This window comes from Onychomys torridus, chromosome 5 (genome assembly GCF_903995425.1).
Source record: "Onychomys torridus chromosome 5, mOncTor1.1, whole genome shotgun sequence".
In the NCBI taxonomy this organism is placed as follows: Eukaryota; Metazoa; Chordata; class Mammalia; order Rodentia; family Cricetidae; genus Onychomys; species Onychomys torridus.
The window spans coordinates 91858882-91880541 of record NC_050447.1 but is presented as its reverse complement, the minus strand read 5'-3'; the positions used below and the strand labels follow the sequence as shown (position 1 = coordinate 91880541).

Sequence of the window (21660 nt, the reverse complement as noted above, 5' to 3'; positions counted from 1 at the left end):
CCTGACAGCCCTCCCATGGGGAGCAGTGTTGCTTCCACATCCCAGGAAGCTGCAGATCCCTCTGATAAGAGTGTACCTGACAGATAGTTCCAGTTGCAGGGCTCCAAGAATGGGGGCCAGCGACTGGCTAAATGCCCATGTGATTTCAGACTCCAGCACACAGCATAACTTTTCTCAAAGCTCTTCACAGAGCATTGGGGTGAAATGAGCTGGATTTGGCATCCTTTATTTTTGCTGAAGAGCAGTTTGTCCATGGAAAGTGCATATCGATTCATTGTACAGCCCATTGGCCGTTCTGGGCTCATCTATGCACCAGCTCCAGATCTCTCTGGTCAGAATACCTAGCAGTGCAGTGTGGTCAAGTGCTTACTTACAGCACACACTCTTTGATTCTATCACACTTAGAGCTGATTTCAGGAAGTGGCTTAGCCCCACGCTGTACTAACAACAGCAATGGCCACATTTTACTGCAAACAGTGCCCAGCATACAGTGAGCCTATCACCCATGTCCACAGGTTCAGACTGATGGAATTCTTTAGCCTCAATCTTGGTGATAAAGTATTTCTCATTCACAGCACGACAGGGAACTTCTGAGCAGGCACAGAGGGTGGCCAACACCATGCCTGGTGTCACTAGTATCTCCTAATAGTAAGACATTAAAATGTTTCCTTCATGAACGGCAGCCACAGCAGCTCTTGAGAGCGCAGTAGAACCTGGGAAGGACTTTTAAATATCTTGACAAAAGCCTCTGTCCACACGTGGTTCACACTCTGAGGGGGAAAATTCTGATCACCCAGTATCAGTGCTTAATATTCTAGTCCTAGGGAGGTGGCTCAGGCAGTAAGTATGGGGACTTGAGCCCCAGGACACAGGTAAACAGCCAAGAGTGGTGGTGTATGTTTGAAATCTCAGCATGGGGCCGATGAAGGCCAGTGGAACCTTTGTGCTCACAGCCAGCCTACCCCCACTTGGTGAATTCCAGGTCCCAGGAAGAAACCTTGTCTCAATAAGTAAGTAAATAAACAAATAAATAAATAATAAGGTGGATGGAACCTGAGAACAAACTTGAGGTTGATCTCTGACCTCCACAGGGATGTATGCACCCACACACTCCTACACCCACAAAATATTTGGTTTCTACATAATCATAATTTTATCTACTTCCTCCATGGAAATATTTTAGGAAAAGGAAAAATAAGACAACCATTATGGAAAGGCCCTGCCACATGGGGCTTGTTTATTCAGGGTTTCTAAAGGCTCATATCGGGGCTACTTCAACTTTTTCCATTTGTGACTGGCCACTTTTCATCTGAGAGGTTTCTATGCAAGCTGAGATAGAGGTATATAGAATAGGTATACAACTCAAACTTGTGCTAATAATAAATCACAAAGAAATTTACTTGAAAACAATTCCATATCTATCTATCTATCTATCTATCTATCTATCCATCCATCCATCCATCCATAATTTTATCATTTACTAACGACAAGAGAAAACTTTCATACTAACAAGATTAATGTGTTGGTTTATTTTTACATAAAGACTACATTTTGGTGGAATATTTGATACTTCAGGACACTGAGCATCTTCAGGGTTTTTCAGAGTTGATGAATATTTTGATTTTATAGTAGTCAATGCTAAGAACTACTCTGCTTCACATAAACACATAGTCCAAAATGGGAGAATGTTTAGAGACATTTCAGAAATGGGTGAAAAATCAGTCCTAACCCCAAGCCAAAATTCATTTAACAATTTTTTGAATGAAACTCAAGTTAGTAGCTCAAACACAAATTTTTAAAATCAGCATTCCAATGCAACCCAAAGATCACACCAATTTGACACATGTGGAGGAAAGACAGTAGACAGTAGTATGTTAAAAGTCTTTGCTCCCTGTAATTAAACCATCATGTTTCCACTGAATCAGAAAACCATTTACAGAAAATGTCCTTCAGTTCATAACATACAAAAGTCTTGAATGAGCCTAGGTATTCCAGGGTTTGGTTGCTGTGTCATGGCCTGATATTATGTACAGTACAAGAGCATGTGCTGTGTGTTCAGAACCAAGGCTGTTGTGAAGTCTCATGATGCAACACAGGCAAACACTACCAGAAGCACCTCAGATTCGTAACACATTTGATTCTGAATTCTTGATCACTTTGAAAACTTTCATTGTAGCCAGATTTTTGGTGATCCCCACATTCATTCTTGATCCACAGTTTTAAGACCCTGAGGCTCAGGCAACAGTAAGTAGTCAGTGAGCTAGCAGCAACAATTCTGGAGCTATGTTCATATGTTACTAAATACAAATAACAGTTTCCACCCAACTACTCATAGTCAGGAAGCACAGCCCTTTGGACTTCTAGCAGAAAAACATTACAATGGTAAGTGACAGCTATAGAGCAGTGCCCTGCAGGGATTAAAGGACAAAGTAACAGTGCTCACTGCGTGCCCCATCAAAACTACAGAAAACCACGTGGGAGAATGACTGACTGCATGTTCCACCGAGAGGTCCAGGCTGTGCAACCTTCACAGGATAGTTTCCATCTTGTGCAGGTTTGCAATGAAGCAAACTGTCAGAATTCAGCACACTGTAAGTAAAAAAAGTGTCTTAAAACTTAAAGGAAGATTGTAACAGTAGTGTGGAAAACCCACACATTTTACCCAGATCCTCTGAGGCTGGAGTTACAGATGGTTGTGAACCTCAGTGTGGTTGCTGGGAATCTATCTGTCCTCTGCAACAAGTTTTGTTTGTTTGTTTGTTTGTTGTTGGGTTTTTTTTTGTTTTTTTGTGTTTTGTTTTTTGTTTTTGAGACAGGGTTTCTTTGTGCAGCCTTGGCAGTCCTGGATCTCACTATGTAGATCTGGCTAGCCTCAAACTCACGGAGCTCTGCCTACCTCTTCCTCCTAAGTCCTGGGAATAAAGGTGTGTGCCACCACCGCCTGGCACAAGTGATCCTAATCACCGAGCCAATTCTCCAACCCTTTCCACCTTAACTTTTGAGCCAGGGTTTCACACTGAACCTGGAGAATGGCTGGCTAGCAAGCCCCTGGGTTTGCCTGTCTCTGTTTTCTCAATGCTGGGATTATGATGTGTGCTGTCATGCCAGGCTTTTTGTGTGGATGCTGTGGATCCAAACTGAGGTCCTCATGGTAGTGCAGCCACCGTTTTATCTACTTCATCCTTTATCACACCCACAGCCCCTTCACTGTGTCTGCTGCAGTGGTGACACTCCACTCTCTCCCAAGAGTCAGTGTGCAGTCATTGAAAAAGAGTTTTCCTCTCCCCCATATATTTACCTATTTCTGACCAGTGTGGACTCAAAGATGTAGGTTTTCTTCAATACTTGTTCTGAGGAGCAGATCCTAGGTTTAGAGGGGGTGATTGGTGCTGCAAGCTGTCTCCCATGTTGTTCTGACATGCTAGCTCCTTTCCTTTCTTTCCTGCCGTTTTTTGACTTTCTATTATAGCAAGATGTTCTTGGCTCATCTAGTACCCTCCAGGAATAGAGTCACTCATTTCTCCAAAGAAACACAGTTCAGAGTGGAGAACAGTATGGTATTGGGGGACAGAGCTCCGGGCACATCTTCCTTTCTTTTCCTGTTGCTGTGATAAAATACTCTGACAAAAGCAACTTAAGGGAAGAAGGGTCTGTGTGCCTCACAGTTCAGGTGCCCATCAGGGCAGAGAAACCATGGCAATGGGTATTTGAGGGAGTTGAGAAGCAGAGAAGAATGAATGCATTCTGTACTTACATCACTGTACCTATTTTATACACAGTCCAAGACTCCCTGCCTAGAGAACTAGGCCTATAATCAAGATAGATCTTAGCACATGAATTAATGTAATCAAGATAACACATTAGAGTATACCCAGAGGCCGATCTCTGTGTCAAGATGACAATGCCAATGATCACAGAATGGGAGGTATGTTTATCGTTGTTAGCTGCAGCTGACCAAAGCCCATACATAACATTATATAACATGTATTTAAACTGCTTGAATATAGAGCATAGAGGTGGATGTGTGTGAATTGAGTTCCTACCCTTATCCTTAGCTTTGCATCTAGTCAGTAGGAACATTCTTTGCCTTTCTCTATTCCATGTTGTTCCTCTCTTCTTCAACAGTGAATTCCTAGTTCCCCAAACAACACCTTTATGATTTGCTGGATGTCATGATAAATAAGATAGCTTAATTTCTAAATCCATCACTAGAGAAAAAGATGATATAACAAAGGGTCAAAATTCTTTGCAGTTCTTTTATTCTTGAGGTTGAGATGTAAGGTCCAAGCACTTTGTTTAAACATTACAAAAAGTCTGTGCATGGTGGTGTGTGCCAACAGTCCTAGAATTTGAGAAGCCTGAAGCAGAAAGATCAGGAGTGCCTGGTCATCTTCAGCTACGTAGCAAAAAATAAATAACCATGACAAACATTCATTATTTGGTCTTTGTTTGTTTTTTTCTCTGTGTAGCTTTTGGAGCCTGTCCTGGAACTTGCTCTGTAGACCAGGTGGGGCCTCGAACTCACAGAGATCCACCTGCCTCTGCCTCCCAAGTGCTGAGAACAAAGACGTATGCCACCACTGCCTGGCTATTCTTCTGTCTTTTCATATTCTTCACTGGCAACATAGTTGGGTCCAAATACATGGTTTGGGATTTCGTTTTTATTCTCCTCCCCATCTCCATTGCTTTATTTTTGCATTTTTATAGTTTTTTTTTTTTTTTTTTTTTTTTTTTTTTTTTTTTTTTTGAGGTAAGATTTCATGTAGCCCGGGTTGACCTCCAACTTCATGTAGCTGAGGATGACCTTGCATGGATGCTTCTCTTGCCTCCACCTCCTGAGAGTTGGAATTACAGGCATACACCAGCAAATCCGGTTTATGTGGGGCTAGGATGGAGCTCAGGTCATGCATTCAAGGCAAGCATTCTACCAACTGAACTACAGTCCCAACCCTATTTGTGATTTTGAATATGTAGATCATTATCAAACTCAGAAAAGGGATTTAGAGAAGTTGTTCCTCCCAACCCAGTGTCTTTCTCCAGGGGTCCTGTGAGTCACTTTCTTTTTTATGAGACAGGGGTCTTACATGATAGCCCATGCTGGCCTGACACTCACTATGTAGTCCGGGCTGGCCTCAGTCCTCCTGCCTTAGCTAAGGGCTGAAATCCACAGGCATGAGGCACTATATCCAGCTTTTGGCTCACCAGTCTGAATGTTTTCTGATTTATCATTAGTGTGTGTGTTTTACCCAAACAAGCAGATATATTTGTGTTTTCTTATTTTCCTTCACTTTTATATAAAAAGCAGCATATGATAATGCTCTCTGACACTTGTCTTTTCCTATCATAGCATGTCCTGGAAATTACTGTGTATCTGTTCATAGAAGTCTGCCTTATTCTTTTTTATAGTCTTGCTGACAGTGTTTTGTCAAGCTTTTGAGTTTTTGCCAGTTTGTAGGGGGATAAATAGTATTTCTGTAGTTTTAATTTGAAAAGGAGTGAAATGTAACATCTTTGCACACACTGATGGGCTCTTCTTGGAGCATCACTGGGGACTGTTTACAGTTTCTCCCATTTCTTAGGAAACGTCCCCCCTTCGTGTTTAAGGTTTTTACATACCAGGGATATCTTTCCCTTACCTGTGTTTATAGACATAGTTTCCTTTAATTTGTCATTTGTGTGTGTGTGTGTGTGTGTGTGTGTGTGTGTGTGTGTGTGTGTGCAGGTGTCCACAGAGGGATTAGATTTTCTTGAGCTGGAGTTACAGGTGGTTGTGAGCTGCCTAATGCGAGTTGCTGTGAATCAGACTTGAATCCTCACGAAGAGTAATTCAGGCTCTTAACCATTAAACCACCTCCCCAGCTTGGGATGGGACCACACTTTACACACTACAAAGGTCAAAGACAGTTTCTCATAAAATTAAACTAGAATTATAATACTATCTAGCAATTCCACTGTTAGGTACATGCCTAAAAGAATAAAAAAGAAGTCTCCCATGTCCATGGCAGCATTATTTACAATAGCCAAAGGTAGGGGTGACACCAGTGTCCATCAACAGACAATGGATAGCATAGTGCCATAGCAGAGTGCTATTCCCCCTCAAAGGAAAGGGACTTTTGCTATATCCTACTGTGTGGATGGCCCTGAAGATGTTACGTTAAGGCAGACACAAAAGGAGAAAAGCTCTGACTTCATTGATAGGAGTTGACAGGACGGTCAAAATCATCAGAACAAAAGGTAGAATGGACACTGTTAGTTAGGGCTTCCAGGGAGAGGAGTTACTGTTTAATAGGAAAAGAATTTCGTTTGAGTACCATCATTCATTACCTTACCTGACTTCATGTGAGTTCTGGAGATCCAAACTCACCTTCTTAGTCTTGTGCAGCGAACAGTGTACCCGCCGAGGCACAAACACCTCAACTAGTTCAAGTAACAGGTATTTAATAGCAGTGCTAGGGTATGCCTTGGTTATTCCACACCATTTTCCCAAGGTGTATGAAGTCACCTTTCATGTATAGTGTTGCATTTCCATTATTCCTGCATAATTTTCCAGATGATAGTTGTTGAAAAATACCTATAAAAATGGAAAGTGCTGTAGGGTGGTGATGATGCTGGGCTTAACCCCAGAGCCTTGCTCATGGAGGGTAAGAACTTACCCCTGAGGTACAACCCAACAGAGATTAACTTTGGGGGGGGGTTTGAGACAGGGTTTCTCTGTGTAGTCCTGGCTGTCCTCAAACTTGCTCTGTAGATTAGGCTGGCTTTGAACTCAGGGCTCTGCTTGCCTCTGCCTCCCGGGTGCTGGCATTAAGGGTGTTAAAGCTCAGAGATTAACATTTTAATACTGACTTTGTTTTACTTTTGGAGTTTCCTCATTAGAGAGTCCAATTCAATGACTTTACTCTTCTTTTCTAGCTTCCAACAACTTCTATCTGAACCTCTGTACTTGCTTATTTCATTTCCAATCTCCTCCCCTTCTCCCCTCCCTCCCCCTTCCTTTCTTTTCTCCATTCTTCCCTTTTTTTGTGAATATGTGTATGGATTACACAAGTATATATGCATGTTTGCATGTGGGTGTGTGTGCATGTATATAGTATACATGTGTGAAGGCCAGAACGTACATGTTCCTGTTTGGTGGGTGCATGTGTATACATGTAAACATGTGTGTGTGAAGGCCAGAGTTGATCTATGGTGTGGTCCTTGATAGCTCTCCACCCTTGATAGCTCTTACACCCTGAACTTGCTGATTCTCAGCTCGTCTAGCTAGCCAGCTTGCCCCAGAGACTATCTGCCTCTACTTCCATGCACTGTTACAAGCAGGCCACTGAGCCTACCCAGCTTTTAGGTGGGTTCTTGGGCCCCAAGCTGCTAGTTCTCACACTTGCATGACAAAGTTTTAACTGCTGAGCCATCTCCCCAAACCACCTCTCTGTCTGTCTCTCTGTCTACGCACCCTCTCATGTTTCACTCTGTAGCTCAGGCTGGTCTTAATAGCAATCCCCCTGGCTCAGCCTCCTGAGCGCTGAGATTTCAGGTGAACACAACCACCACCAGTCAATGGGGTGGGAGATATCAGATGAAATATTAGGATTCCTTTTCCACAATCAGAAATATGATTACTTTTCTGTTTTCTTTTTTCAGTGGCATTCTTTCTGTCATGTAGCTTTTCAGTTAGGAAGCATTTGGGGACAGGCCTCCAGGTGGGGAGCTTTCGCTTCTGTCTTCTGCTGAGGTGCTGAGGTACGATTTTAAGAAGATACTGGTGCTGGAGGAGGGCTGCTCTTCTCTGTCTCTCCTGGGTTTGTCACATCTTCTCCACTCCCTTCATTCCCTTCACTACCAGGCCTCTGAAGGGTGACCCTTTTTCCCACTTATCTGACTTCCCCCAAGACTCTGGGCTTTTTCAATCCTGTCCTCTGTTGTTCGGTGTTTTGCAAATCTCTTCCCTGGTCATTACAGTGTTCATTCAGACTCTAGTTCCCTCGGAACTGGACATCTCCTTACCATGGCAACAAGCCTGTCTTCCTTAAGATCTCGGCAGCAGTGAAGGTCATCTGCTGAATGTGAAGATGTCTGCTGGAGTGGGGTGTCTGCTGGAGTGGAGCACCTGCTGGAATGGGGTGTCTGCTGGAGTGGGGTGTCTGCTAGAGTGGGAGGTCTGCTGGAGTGGGGTGACTGCTGGAGTGGGTGTCTGCTGGAATTGAGTGGCTCTTCCTCCTCATCTCTGAGAAGTCTGGAGTTCAGGAGAGGCTCAAAATCCTAGTAGCAAAGACTTGCTTGTGCCCCTGGTTTGCTCTGGATTGGGTAGACTACCTCTTAGGCAGTCCTCGCCTCCTGAAGTCTGTGCAGATCTCAGAAATATCTGCAGTCTCTCAAGTACTGGACAATCTTTTTTAGACACAGGGACTTACAGAGTCACAAGGGCATGGCCAAGGTTACAGTCACCAGAGAGTTGCTGTCAGAGAACTGGCTGCCTGCTCTATTAAGTGGATTCCTCTGCTCACTTCATTCCTTCAAGGAAGCAACCAACGAAAAAGAAAAGATTTTAAAACATAAATTACATAAATTGCCATCCTTCTCCCCTCATTTTCACGTTTATTTAAATCCATCACTATTTTGCTCTTTAGACCACTGGGGTCATCTTTACAAGCAAGTTCCTTGAAATCTACCTTCCCTGTCTCAGTCTTGTTCAGAACGCAGGGTGGTGCATGCCTGTCAGCCCAAGACTCAGGAGTCCGATGCAGGAGGAGTGTTGTGAGCTTGAGGCCAGCTTGGGCTAGATGGTGAGTTCGAGGCCAGTCTAGGTTATAGAATGAAACCTCGTAGTTTAAAAAAAAAAAAAAAAAAAAAAAAAAGGGAAAAAAAATCCAATAATCCGGTACTGCCCAAATAGTAAATGAGATGGACGCTGGGCCAGAGCGACCTCTGCAGACTGGACTCGGACCATTCCAGGTCTTTGGGAACCGCGTGCAAGCCTCAGAGACCGCCACCTGCCACTCCCGGGGACGCGCGGTGGGCGGGGCACCGCTGCCATGGAGACGCGGCCCCGCCCCCCGAGCGCCCCGCCCCTCAACGTCGATTGGTCGCCCTTTGCTCCCTGACCTCGCTGCCGGGCCGCTGCTTCCTGCCGGGCGCTGAGCGCCGCCAGCCGCCCGCTGCCGCGTCTTCCCGCGCCGCCGCCCCGCGCTCCGCCCGCCGCGCGCTCCGCCCGCCGCGCCGCCAGCTGCCCGGCGGCCGCCCAGTGCGAGGATGCGGCGGCGCTCGCGGATGCTGCTGTGCTTCGCGCTGCTCTGGGTGCTGGGCATCGCCTACTACATGTACTCGGGGGGCGGCTCCGCGCTGGCCGCGGGCGCGGGCGGCGCCGGCAGGAAGGTGAGTGCCGCGAGGCCTGTGCGCCGACCCGGGCCTGCGGCTGGGAGGCGCCGTGCATGGACAGTGGTTCCCGGCTCCGGGCAGCAACCGCGGAGACCGTGGCTCGGACGCACGAGTCAAGTTTCCTTCGGGCCCTCAGGCCAGGAGTGCGTGCTCCGGCCCTGTTCCGCTTACCCAGGGCTCTGGCTGGGTCCAGCGACTTGCCTCCCTCACACGGGGCGCGGGCACCCGAGGCCACATACCACCCTTCTCTAGGATCTTGGGGACTGTTGTCTCGCTGGAGCCTCTGCGCTCCACTCCCTGTGCCGGGATCGTAGGGACCAGACTCCCTAGCTCCTGCTCCGTACTCCGCCTAGTTCGCCCCAGGACCCTCACTCCCTAGTCCGGGGTCTTGGGAATCGTTGTCACCCGAGACCATCCTGTGCTCCCTGAGCCACACTGCGCCCAACTCGAACCCCGACCCTTGACGTCCTGCTCCGGGATCCTGGGGATCTCGGTCCCTCCAGAACCCCGGTTCTCCAGCGATCACAGGCATGATTTCACCCGAAGCCCCTCACCCTGCACCCAGGCAGCGAGGATGGACCACGGTCCTGCCAGACCTCCCTTCCTACTTGCTACACTGTCCACCTCGGCTCTTGGCCCCGCACAGCAGCGGGAACTGCCTAGCCTCTTGCACTTGCTTTTCCTAGCCCCAGACCCCTTGTCCTCCATGTGTGTTTCCATGGGTTTGGCGCTGAGGACCGAGTGGTGAGGCCGCGGGGACCACTGGTCGCTTAGAACTCAAAGGTCCCGATTCGTCAGTCAGCTTCGCTTGGGTGCCGATTGGACATAAGAGCGTGAGGTCCTTGTCGGTGTGTTGGTGCGTCTGCTCTGGGCTGTTGTATCCGCTCCGGAGGGGTTTGTGATGTTTTACTAGCTAATGAGCTTCAAAGCATAGTTATCTTTTCCAAAGCCTTGTAACCCTCTTGATGAGTGACACTACATGACCGGAAAAGACCGGATGGAAGTAGACCAAGGCTGCGGGAGATAGGGAATAGGGTCTTTAGTAGGAAGGACTGTCACTGATCTGACTTTACCCCTAGTCGGACCCTGAATGTCAAGGGCACTTGGCTGACTCCCTTTTCCTTCTGACATCTTAAGTTATTCCCAGCTGCAGGTACGGAGGGAGGGAGGTGGCAGTGTCTTATTCCGCTCTTGGAGGATTTCCTGATTCGTTTTTATTTGTAGTAGCGAAAGTGGAAACAGCGTTTCTCTGTGCTTGGCTTGTGTGGAGTTGACACTTAACTCCCAGCCCTGCTTTCTGAGTGGTTGGTATGTTGCGAGCCCCTGCTAGTTTTGAAGTCTAGTACGTGTGGCGGTGGCAGCAGCCCTGTTTTCTTTTTTTGAGAATGACAGTGGCTCCGAGCAGGTGTGGTTTGTACCACCTCTGCTTCCCCAGTAGACGTCCCCTACCTTGGGAATAGCCTGGCTGCTGACAATGCTTTTTCCTATGCACACAGAGAAAAGCAAACTGACAAAGCCTTGGATCAGCACAGGTATGTAGAAAGGCACCTGTGGCATCAGCCTCCCAGGGGTTATCGCCCTACCTGTAGGGGTTTCAGTGGGCAAACAGTTGGCTGGTCTCCCCATTAAAGCCCTCTGCCTCTGAGAAGCTTTAAGTTTGAAGAAAGCCCAAGACCTCTTTGTGATCTGAGGGAGACCATGCAGGAAAGTAGGGGGAGTAAACAGCTGTACATGGATTGAGGACCTGGGACTCTGTTTTGTCAGTGAGCCATAAAACGTAATCCTGCCTGGAAGTATCATGGCTTAGTGCTCTGCAGGGGGAGGAGGAGGTGTGGAAACACAGGAGGTTTGGAAATTTCAGTAGTGCTTTCATTAAGGAAGCAGGGTGGAGCCTTATAGAGGCAGAGGATGCCCTCAAACCGTGGAGTGCCATCTTGAATCCCTTCGTGGGTTTAAACACTGGAAGGCTCCCTGCATTTAGTTAGTTCATCCTCATGATGAGAGAAAATGTGTGGTTTGTTTAGCTTGTTCAACATGAATGTGAAATGTGAAAGGAAGAGCGGGGTTATTGAAAGCCTGTAGGCTTTTGTTCTGGGGATTTTTGGGGGGGATAAGAAGGCTGTGTTTCTTCTTGTGTTTGGTACTGTTCATAGCCCAGCTCTTGTTCTGTCTTCAGTTAGTTTCTTCATACCCTGGTGTTTTTTCCCCATGGGGCTCCAAGCTTCAGGGTTGTGCTTTGGGGACTGTCTGAGGGCTTCCTGTCAGGATTTCTGCTGCTTCAGCAGCCAGGCTAGGCTTTGCACTGTGTGCCCGGGCTGCTAAACAACTCCTCTCAGAACTGCTGTTCCCCATTTAGCAGAACCCAGAAAGTCCGCTCACCTCAGACTACAGATTGAATGAACTAAGGAATTGAAAACCAACTGTCAGCATTTGCTGGAAAACTGGGCACTCAATGTGGTGATTCCGCAATGCTGAGGCTCCATGTTAAAGCAATTTATGCATAATGTTTAAAATTGCATTTCATTTGTATAGGTATCTCCCCCTGCCATATTTACTCTTTCCTTCCTAAACTGATGATTTGCACTTCAAGAATGCCTTCCCTTTGAGCATCTTAAATGCTTTAAAATTTTAATCATGTTAAGTTTCCCTGGGGCCCTGGTATGCTGGCAGTGGATGGGAGGCGAGGAAAGGATTTCTGTTGAAAGGAAGCTGCCTCTGGCTGAAGTGTAGTGGCAGGAAGGGTTCCCAGTAGGAGAGCAGTGAGCTCAGCTGAGACTACAGGCCCCATTGGTGGACTGCCCATCACTCTTCCTGGGAGCTGGGACCTGTGCTGCATCCATGCCCTGGGTCTCAGGTGCAGGTGTTTGGCATTTGGGCTCTTGCAGGAAGCACTGGGGGAGGGGCTTCTCTTAGAACTAGGAAGGGACCTCTGGTGGGGACACTTAGTGGAAGTACAGAAGGATATAAAAGTAGAAGGGACTTGGGGCTATGCTGTCCTATAGAGGGCTTCCCATGACTAGCTGGCTCCTAGTTCATTTGGCTGATTTGGAGGAACCAGTACCATCTTGAGCAGGCAGTTAGACATGCATCTGGAGGGAGGTAGCACAATGACTCCACTGGTGCCAAGTGACATCTCGTTTTCTTCCTTTTGCTTAGGGACCCTCCCTCCCTCCCTGCTCGTCTTTGCCTCTCTACTCTCTCATCATGACACTGGGAGATTAGCATCCTTATACCATGGCTTCTTCTTTTTTTAATTTTTTAAAAATTTTTATTGGTGCTGAATAATTGATACAGAAAGAAGGAAAGAAAGCAGCAGAGTGCCGGGTGGTGGTGGCACACGCCTGTAATCCCAGCACTCGGGAGGCAGAGGCAGGCGGATCTCTGTGAGTTTGAGGCCAGCCTGGTCTACAGAGTGAGTTCCAGGAAAGGCGCAAAGCTACACAGAGAAACCCTGTCTTGAAAAACCAAAAAAAAAAAAAAAAAAAAAAAAAAAAAGAAAGAAAGAAAGCAGCAGAGAAAAACCCCCAACCCTGAAAACGGAGTGAGCTAGAATCATGTGAGGGTTTCTGACTGTGTGTACTGATGTCTTCTCTGCATACTTCCTGAGGAACAGGTCTGCAGGGTTCCTTCTGGGTTTGCACTGGAATCTTGGATGCTGTTAATTAGCATTTATGGGAAAATGCTGGGGACACTCACACCTGCTCTGTACCCAGCTGTGGTGTCATAATAGCGTTCCCGGTAGCCAACTGCCAGTACAGAAAGCAGGTGAGGTGTGTAGGGTAAAGTCCATGGTGGTGAGAGGGCTGGAGGTGCACCTGAGTTTTGGCAGGGTAGGCTCCAAGCTCGCTCTCTTCCCTGATCCCTTGTCAGGAAGTGTAGCTGTGATTATTGAAGGCTAACCAGAGGCTGCCGTGCACAGTGTTGTTACCTGTGCCAGCAGGTTGCCAATGATAAGTGTGCAGTTTCAGAAAGGCCATTTGCACTAAGTATGATGACATAGGCCAGTCATGCTAGCACTTGGGAGGTGGCAGCAGGAGGATCAGGAATTCAAGGTCACCTTTTCTTACATATCACATTCAAGTGCAGGCCAGCCTGGGCTATGTGAGATCCTGCTTCAAATCAACAATTGGGATTGTAGTGGAGGTGGGAAGACTGCCAGGGAAAGTCCAGCAATAGCCTCATCTACATAGTAAGATTAACCTCCTTAAAGAAAATAAAGTCCCCTGTGCCGCAATTCCGTTTGGCTGCCTGTGAGAGTGCAAACAATAGAAACAGGTTGTGACCTGTAAACACTACAAAGATGATGAGCTGTGCCCTGGGCCTCCAGCAAAGGTGAAAATGAACCTGTTTACCAGCGGCTTGGGAGTGCAGGACTAACTGCTGTGGGATGGGGGGTGACAGGACCCTAGGAGCAAGGGGAGTTTTTCTGAGGCTTTTAGCCTGCTGTGATCTCCCCAGCATGACTGGAAGAAAAGGAGTGGTGGGGTTGGAGGTGAGGGGTGGGGTGGCGCTTGTTTGCTGCCCTTTGTATCTTAGGAAGAACACTGAGGTTGGGAAGACCGGTGCCTGAAGCTTCCCTGCTGCTGTTGTAATCTCAGGTTTCGGGGTACTGTGTTTCTTTGAGAGGAAGGAACATGATGTCAGCCCAAGGGTGCTGTGATGCCCCTGCCCAGAGTCATGTTCAGAAGTGGCTGCTTCCACTGAGTGGAGGCTCAGGCAGAGGCCAGGAAGGCTTCTGAGGAGTCTCCTGCAGGCCCACATGAATGCACAAGGAGAAACCTGGGCCTTGGCCAAGCCCACTCCCCCAAGACCTTGTCATTTCCTCCTTGTACAGTCTGTTTGAGAGCTTGGCTTGAGGGTGACACTGAGATTTGCTGGCTAGGCAGAGGGGAGTCATGTATGTAGCCAGGTCATACAGTCTGGTACCACTGTCTTAAGCACCTAGAGCCCCACCCCCTAGGCTCTAGTTGCTTGTCTCTCCCTGCCCACTCTCCCTGTAGTTTTGAGAAAGTCAGTCTCCCTCTTGGCCCTTCTCCCCACATCCAGCAGCAAGGGTGGACCTGTCACCCAGTAGGGCCCCTGTCACTTGTCTGTCCTGTCAGAACAGACGCTGAGGGTTGGAGCTGCCGGCCCTGTCAGTGACTGGAGGCCTGGCCTCCCCTGGAGCAGTGCTCCCCCACCCACATGGTCTCAGCTCCTTCCTGACACAAAGGCTGCCCGAGGAGCTGCTGCCAGGACAGCTGAGCCAGGTAAGCAGCTGTCCTAGCCGGATGGCCACTGTTACTCTGATATGCCAGAGGAGCTCACCACAGCCTCTCCTGACCTGGGCAGAACTTGACCCTGTTTTCTCTGGGTTGGACTCCCCAACCTTTGACCCTGATCATTATATTCAGGACTAACCCCAGGCTCAGAGGTTCTTCTGGAGTGCATACCTTAGTCTAGAAGGCCTCCATACCTCCCTCCCCAGAGACTATAGGCCCATTTCCAAGGTGGGGGTGGCATTGGGGGTGAGGTAACAGGTTTCAACACCAATCAGCTCACCTGCTGGAACCCTTTGCTTCTTTAGGTTCTGGTGCCTGGAGCGGCTTTGGAGCTGTCCAGCTCTCTTCTGGCATGGTTTAGACTGTAAAGCTGACATGTCTATACTTAATTCTGTCCAGTAGTGTTGGCCTAGGAAGTGTGTGTCATGATGAACAGATTGAGTTTCTTAGCATGCTGACGTGTAGACAGCTGTGATTCATCTGGATGATATGTAGAAAAACAGGCCCTCTTATTAGATCTTCATTGTGGAGCTGTGTTTTGAGTTTTTCTTGGAGCCGTATGTCTTTCTGAAGCTGCTTCTGACAAAGCTGCAGTGGAGGGTGGCTGTCTGGGGCCAGCTGTACCTGTCACCATGGCCCAACCTATCCTTGCAGGCTGTCATCCTGTGACTGGCCCCTTCCTCCTAAAAGTGCCCAGTGGAGTAAACGGTCTCCTTCAGGCCACTTGGTCTTTCAAGGACCTGTCTCTTTCCAGGAAGAGGGTTGCATGGAAAGGAAAACACAGGGCCATTGGATTGTAGTGTTTGTCTTTGTGGGGGGCAGTGGTTGCATTGTTTGGGGTTTCTCATACTCAGCTGGGCTAGCTTTGGGGCTGGAGGATGTATCTTCACAGCATCTACCCTCTCCACCACGGGAGATTCACAGCATTGCCAACCTCTGCACACTGGGTACCAACACCCCTCATAGGTTATACCAGATGCTACCAGGGCATGGGAAAGAATTGACCCACGTGTTGAGGGCACTATTAACTTTGTGCTGTTTCTCCCTGAACCTTTGTGGCTGGGCCACTCTCTGAGGTCTGTGGTGGCCCCCTTTAGGGTGTGCTTGGGTGAGTACTAAGTTTTGAAATCTAACAGATGCGTGCTTGGTACCTGCTGCATGCCATGTATGTCCTTAAAGTTTCTATCCTATTACTGAAGAAACTGAAGGGTAGGGAAGGCAAGAGGCTCTTCCAGGGTCACGGAGCTTGTGGTGTGTGGGCTGTGGTGGCTCCTGTCTCTGAGGTCTTCCCATTGTCAGGATGTGGACGTGACCCCCTCCCCAAGGCTTCCTAGACTCCTTCCTTGATTGCCAATGTCCTTTCTCTTACTGCTGTAGTGACTCTGGGAAGGAACCACGTAGCCTGAATGCTCGCTGTAATGGCAATGGCAGGCTTCTTGCCTTATCTTGGGTTTCTTCCTGTCTACCATTAGATTTACCCTCTTCCTTGCAGGCTCTGGCCTGACCTGAAGCAGCTATCCTCGATGCCACACTGCCCAGGAGGATGAGACCAGGGTCTGTGCCTTTCATTCTCTTCCCAAGTGTCTCTTGAGATTCCCTGTGTGCCCAGCATAGCTGTGTATGGAACCCTTTTGAGAACCCAGCAGACTGTGATCCATTCCTCTACTGGGGTAAGGAGGTGTGGGGGCAGACAGCAGATAGTACAAGATGAAGGGTAGTGTGGGGAACAGCAGTGTAAGGGTATGGGGCAGAGGACATGTGGGTCATGGAGAGTGTGAATCCAGCCTCTGGCTTCCTTTGCTCCTGAGGCCCCCAGGTTCCTCAGTGCCCAGCCTGTCTGCCCATCCTCATCTTCTGCTCAGTGAATAGAATGAACCAGTTTCCAGGGGTCATTGCCTGTAGTCTGCCCACAGAGTGGCTCCTCTATCACAGGGAAGCCTGGTCTTTCTGTTCCTGTTCACTTGGTTATCTCATGTACCTGCATGAATGCCATGTTCCCTGCCACACCCTGGCCCCTTCCTCTCATATGGCTCTCAGCTCCACAAGACACCTATAGTTCAGTGTGTGGTAGACTAGCCTAGGGTGTGCTGTGGGATAGTCTCTGGATTCCTGAGCCAGTCTGTGAGGTGCAGCAGGGCAGGCAGGGTGGCAGTTCATGGTTTAGGGTCTATGAAAGGACAGCGTGAATTTACAGAGTTGTTCCCACATGTCAGAGCTCAGGGAGTTATCTTTTTGTGATCAAGGGTCTCCATTATTGCTCCAACCCCAGAAGCAGCTGGAGGTGCATGTGGGATTGCTCATCATTTACAAGTGGGCAGAAGCCAGAACCTGCTTTGGAAAGGTGGCACTTGGTAGTGTAGGCTCTGGAATCTGGTGTTTGTGGAAAACAAGATGAAGCTGTGACTTCACTGTCTGGACATCTACTGGTAAAAAACATAACTCCTGCAGGTTCCCCAGGTGAGAGCCATCTGCCAACTGTATTCCCAGGGCAGGCAGGTATCTTTGGTGGAGGGGGTTGTTACATGGGGGCTTCTGGGTACTTCTGGAGGAACAGCTAGAGTGACTATGTGTCAGCCCAGGACAGGCAGTATGGAGGCCTTCAGTGTCAGGAATGCTGTAGTAGCTTCTGACATCTTTCTGGAAGGCCAGCCAAGGTATGACCTTTGATTCCTTGCTTTGGAAAACCAACTGATGAAAGGTCTTTCTCAGTCAAATCATTTGGGATGGGAGCTTGAGGAGCTCGTGCAAATTAAAGACTTGGACTTGAAACTGCCTATAAATTAAGCTCTCTCTAGGTCTGGAGCGAGTATAGATGCTCATGCTGGGAATTGGTGTGGCTGCCTTGGCACAGAGCTGCTTGGCCTAGCATGGGACGCCTTAAGGCCTGGTTGTCCTGTTCTGACTGCCTTGTGCTTTCCTGTTGACCCATTTGCTGACCCTTTGCTTCCAGAGGCCACCTCCTCTCTGTCCCCTCCCACCCCGCCTTGGCAGTTGGCCTTCCTAGCTCACTTTTGGTCACCACTGGTTTAACTCTACCTGTAAGCCTTTTTCATCAACTCTAAGGCTCCCCTCTTTGTAAAATACTCTGTAGTTTATGTGCCACTAGGAAAGAAAAAACTGTCCATTGAGCAGAATAACATGATTTCTATCAGTTAAAGCTTTTATTTTCTACTCACTGAAAAAGCCCTTCAGACTTAATTAGACATTGATTTTTCTGTGTATCACTCTTGCACATAGACATAAAGGAAAATATAGGTAGAACATATTGGGTAAGCTGTTCCCAAAACTTTTTCTTAGCCCAACCACTCTAAGCCACTTTCTGTCTGCTTTTTTCAGTTGCCCACTGTATCACCAAAATTGGTGGTGACAGCATTTCCCAAGGGATGGGGGAAACCATAAAAGTGCTAAGGTCTATTGGCTCTGGACCCTTAAAGTAGCTTGGCAGTTATATAATTAGCCACCCCCAACCCTACACCCCTCCCCTGAGTCCTGCTGAATTCTCCATTTCACTGTCTGTTCCCATCTCATCCTGATGGGATTTCTAGGGATTATTGGTTTTGTATTTGCTTTTAAGCTTTTGGCATGTCCAGCAGATTGAGATGCTGAGCTTGCGATGATGTACTGGGACCTTAACCTGGCGTACAGAGACTTGGGTGTTTTTTGAGAGACATACCAATTTCTCAAGTCCAACTGTGGGCAAGGATCATCTCAGAATGGACCAGAAGGGCCCTGCTCTTCCTCACCTATGAGAGTCCAGTTGCTCTCTGGGTCTCTCTCTGGCAGAGGAGGCTGGTCTCTGTCTACTCCATTCCCAGAATCCTGACAGACAGGCACTTGTTATTTCAAAGAGCAGCTTTGAGTGTATTCCCATTCAGAAACATTCTGGAGTATTAACCATGTAAGAGGTCACCTTGGGTGCCAGGTTACAGAGGGGCCGTCCTGTCTTACATAGAGATTTCAGTTACCAAGCAGCTAGCATAATTTGATGAATCCCTTCTGTGGTTCAGAAACACTAGTAAGGTTTTATCAGGGCTGCTTTGAAATGCTGTAAGATCCTGACAGGAAAGCAGGCACCATTTGTCACCAATTTTTCCTGTAAGAATCACCTGACTGGCTGTGATACCCTTCTAGGAGCACTTGGTGGCAGAGTGTGAATGAAGGTAGGCACAAGCCACTGTCACCTAAGCTGCCAATAGCAACTCACAGCCCCTTATCCAACAAGGCTGACGTGGCTGTTCAATGGCGATTTCTTGATTGCCCTGTATATCTGCGTCAACACCCTGCCTTATCATCAGCAGGAAGCTGGAGTGGGAGACGATTAATAAATATATATTATTCCTTTTTGTTCCTCCACCAGGATGTTATTGCAAAAGTCCCACATATTATGCTGTGTCTGTAACTGGCGATTTTGGCAAGGATGTGATACTGCATATTTTCTGTAAGGTGTAATTCCTGGTGACTTCAATTTATATCAGTCTGTGGCTGCAATTCTTGAAGGGCCTGAGCCCCTACCGTTTGCCTTGCTCTTCTTTAGGCCTACGGCAATACTGGGCTGGGAAGGTCTTCCTTTGTACACACATTTAATTTCTAGAAAACTCAAAGGTTACCAGACTATCCCCCAAGTCATGCAGTAGCAAAGGCAGGGTGTTGTAAGGTCCCAACAGCTGCCTAAAGTAAGGTTTCTAGGAAAGGCAGCACTGGCTGGCTTGTTTTCCAACAGTGTTCCTGGTACACAGGCACAAATAGCAGGTCTCCCTCCCTGGGACTCAGAGCCACAGCATCAGGCCAGGAGGGTGCTGATTACAGGGCTATTGTCTGCTTATCTTCCATCAAAACTGCTGATGTGGATGAGCAGAAAGCCCGGAGTTCGAGTGTCTGGGTTTCTGGGTGGTCTGAGGACAGGCCCAAGCCTGGCGTTGTGAAAGGGGTGTGACCACAGCTGCCCAGGCTCACCATGGACCTCAGAGGCAGGGAAGGGCTGGGGTGTCTCAATCCTGATAGAGAGAAACCAAGAACACATATCAGTAGGCATCAGGAAATAGTGTGGGCCACCCATCATCTGCCTACCATGGCATGAGCTAGTTCGCATCCTTTGTTTTAGGAAGGAATGAACTATCTCCCATTCCTGGCTTGGTGGTGTCATCATTGCAGCAGTGTTTTATGTTAGAGCTTTTCTCCCTAACAGGACGTGGATGGCACAAAATGTTGTTGGCCTCTGTTGGCCTCCAAGTTGCTAGGATCCGTAAGCAGGTCCAGGGTGAGAACTGAGGGCAATCCAGTGCTTGTAACGGTGGTCTCCCTGCCACCTGGTCCCCAGGGCATGGGGATCTCAATACTAGAGGGCTGCACAGAAACCCTGAAGACCACCGTGGGGTTTGGAAACCGTCTGGATCCTGCACTGGAGCTGCTCTGGGTTTCTCTGTAGGACTGGTGTGATGTGGCAGAGAGGACATAGCAAAGTGCTGAGCCTGAGCCTAAGCCAGGCTGCCTGCCTGGGTATGAGTTCTGGCTTCCTGGGTGGCCCTGTGACCTCAGGCAAGTCACTTAGCCTTTCTGTGTGGTTTCCTCATGTGCCTGTCTCAGCAGTTTTCACTGAGGAGTGTGTTAGCATGTATACACTGTTGGATTTGGTCCTGATGTGCACACAGTAAATGCTCAGTGGTGTGACGGTTATGGTTAGTGTTAAGTGGTATGTTAAAGGTGGGAGCCAGATGACGCACTGTGAAGGGAGCCTCTATACAGTAGGGATGTTGTCCTACACAGTGGATTGTTTTAGAAGAGTTGAGATGACAGAACTCTGCACTCTTGCTCCTTCTTCACCCAAGGAAACTGAGTCCAGAGAGGATGGAAGGCTGAGCTGTGTTCCTTTGTGAGAGCCAATGCATAGACCTCAGCCTTCATCCCCAACGCTGGGTTTCTCAAAAGTTCTTTCCTAATTCCATCCTTCCCTCCCTTGTAACTTGTCCTTGGAAATTTGTATCAGGATATGTGTTTTAACTGTGTGGCTATATAATTAATTTTAAAAAGTAATTGTTAATTGGTTTTTTCAACATCTTGAGTTGTTATTATCTCAGTGTTGCATGCTACCTGAAACTTTCCCACAAGGTAGACATACTTTTCATTTCACTAGTTCAGCTTCTGCTTGTCTTTGAAACTGTAGGTGAGTGACACATGCAAGACAAATTAATAATTGTAGCAATATAATACAGCTGCCTTCGAGGGCTCAGAACTGGTTCTGTCAATTGGCACAGAGTTTCCACGTTTACTCCTGGATCTCAGATGAACAAATTTTCACTTCTAGCAAAAAATAACCTAAACTCTGAGTGTTGGTGAGTGCCCTAGTTAATGTTACAATTGCTGTGAAGAGACACCATGACCATGACAACTCTTTTTTTTTTTTTTTTTCTTTTTTGAAACAGGGTTTCTCTATAACTGTCCTAGAACTCATTTTGTAGATGAGGCTGACCTTCAACTTATGCCTGGCTTACAGCAACTCTTACAAAGGAAAACATTTAATTGGAGTGGGCTTACAGTTTAGAGGTTTAGTCCATTATCGTCATGGTGGGAAGCATGGCAGCGTATAGGCAGACATGGTGCTGGAGAGGAGCTCTACATCTTGATCCATAGGCAGCAGCAGGAGACTGTGACTCTAGGCCTGGCTTGAGCATGTAAGACCTCAAAGCTTGCCTCCACAGTGACACACTTCCTCCAACAAAGCCACACCTCCTAATAGTGCCATCCTCTATGGGCTAAGTATTCAAATACATGAGTCTGTGGGGGCCATTCCTATCCAAACTGCCACAGTAAGGATGCTGGGTATGAGAAGGCCACCACTCAGCCCCTGAGGGACTTTGGATCCCTATTTGTGCTGTTCTTGGTGAAGATGGATGTGGTGGGGTCAGTGAGAGATGGAGGTGGTGCCCAAGGGTGTAGTGAGGCTTCTCTGCTGCCCCTGCTTGCACATGTGCTCATTTTTCTTTCTGTGAGTGCTGAGGCCCTTCCTTCTGCTGGAGAGGGGCTTTCTGGG

The 21660-nt window shown here is 47.9% G+C and overlaps 1 protein-coding gene across 1 annotated transcript in view; it reads left to right on the top strand.

The window, feature by feature from the left end:
- Nucleotides 1-9164: 9164 nt before the first annotated feature.
- Galnt2 (polypeptide N-acetylgalactosaminyltransferase 2) overlaps nt 9165-21660 on the top strand; it is a 130237-nt gene continuing 117741 nt past the window's right edge. The window contains exon 1 of the mRNA XM_036187695.1: nt 9165-9369. Within this exon, the coding sequence (XP_036043588.1) occupies nt 9247-9369 (123 nt within the window). The 5' untranslated portion in view covers nt 9165-9246. The remainder of the gene's footprint in view (nt 9370-21660) is intronic.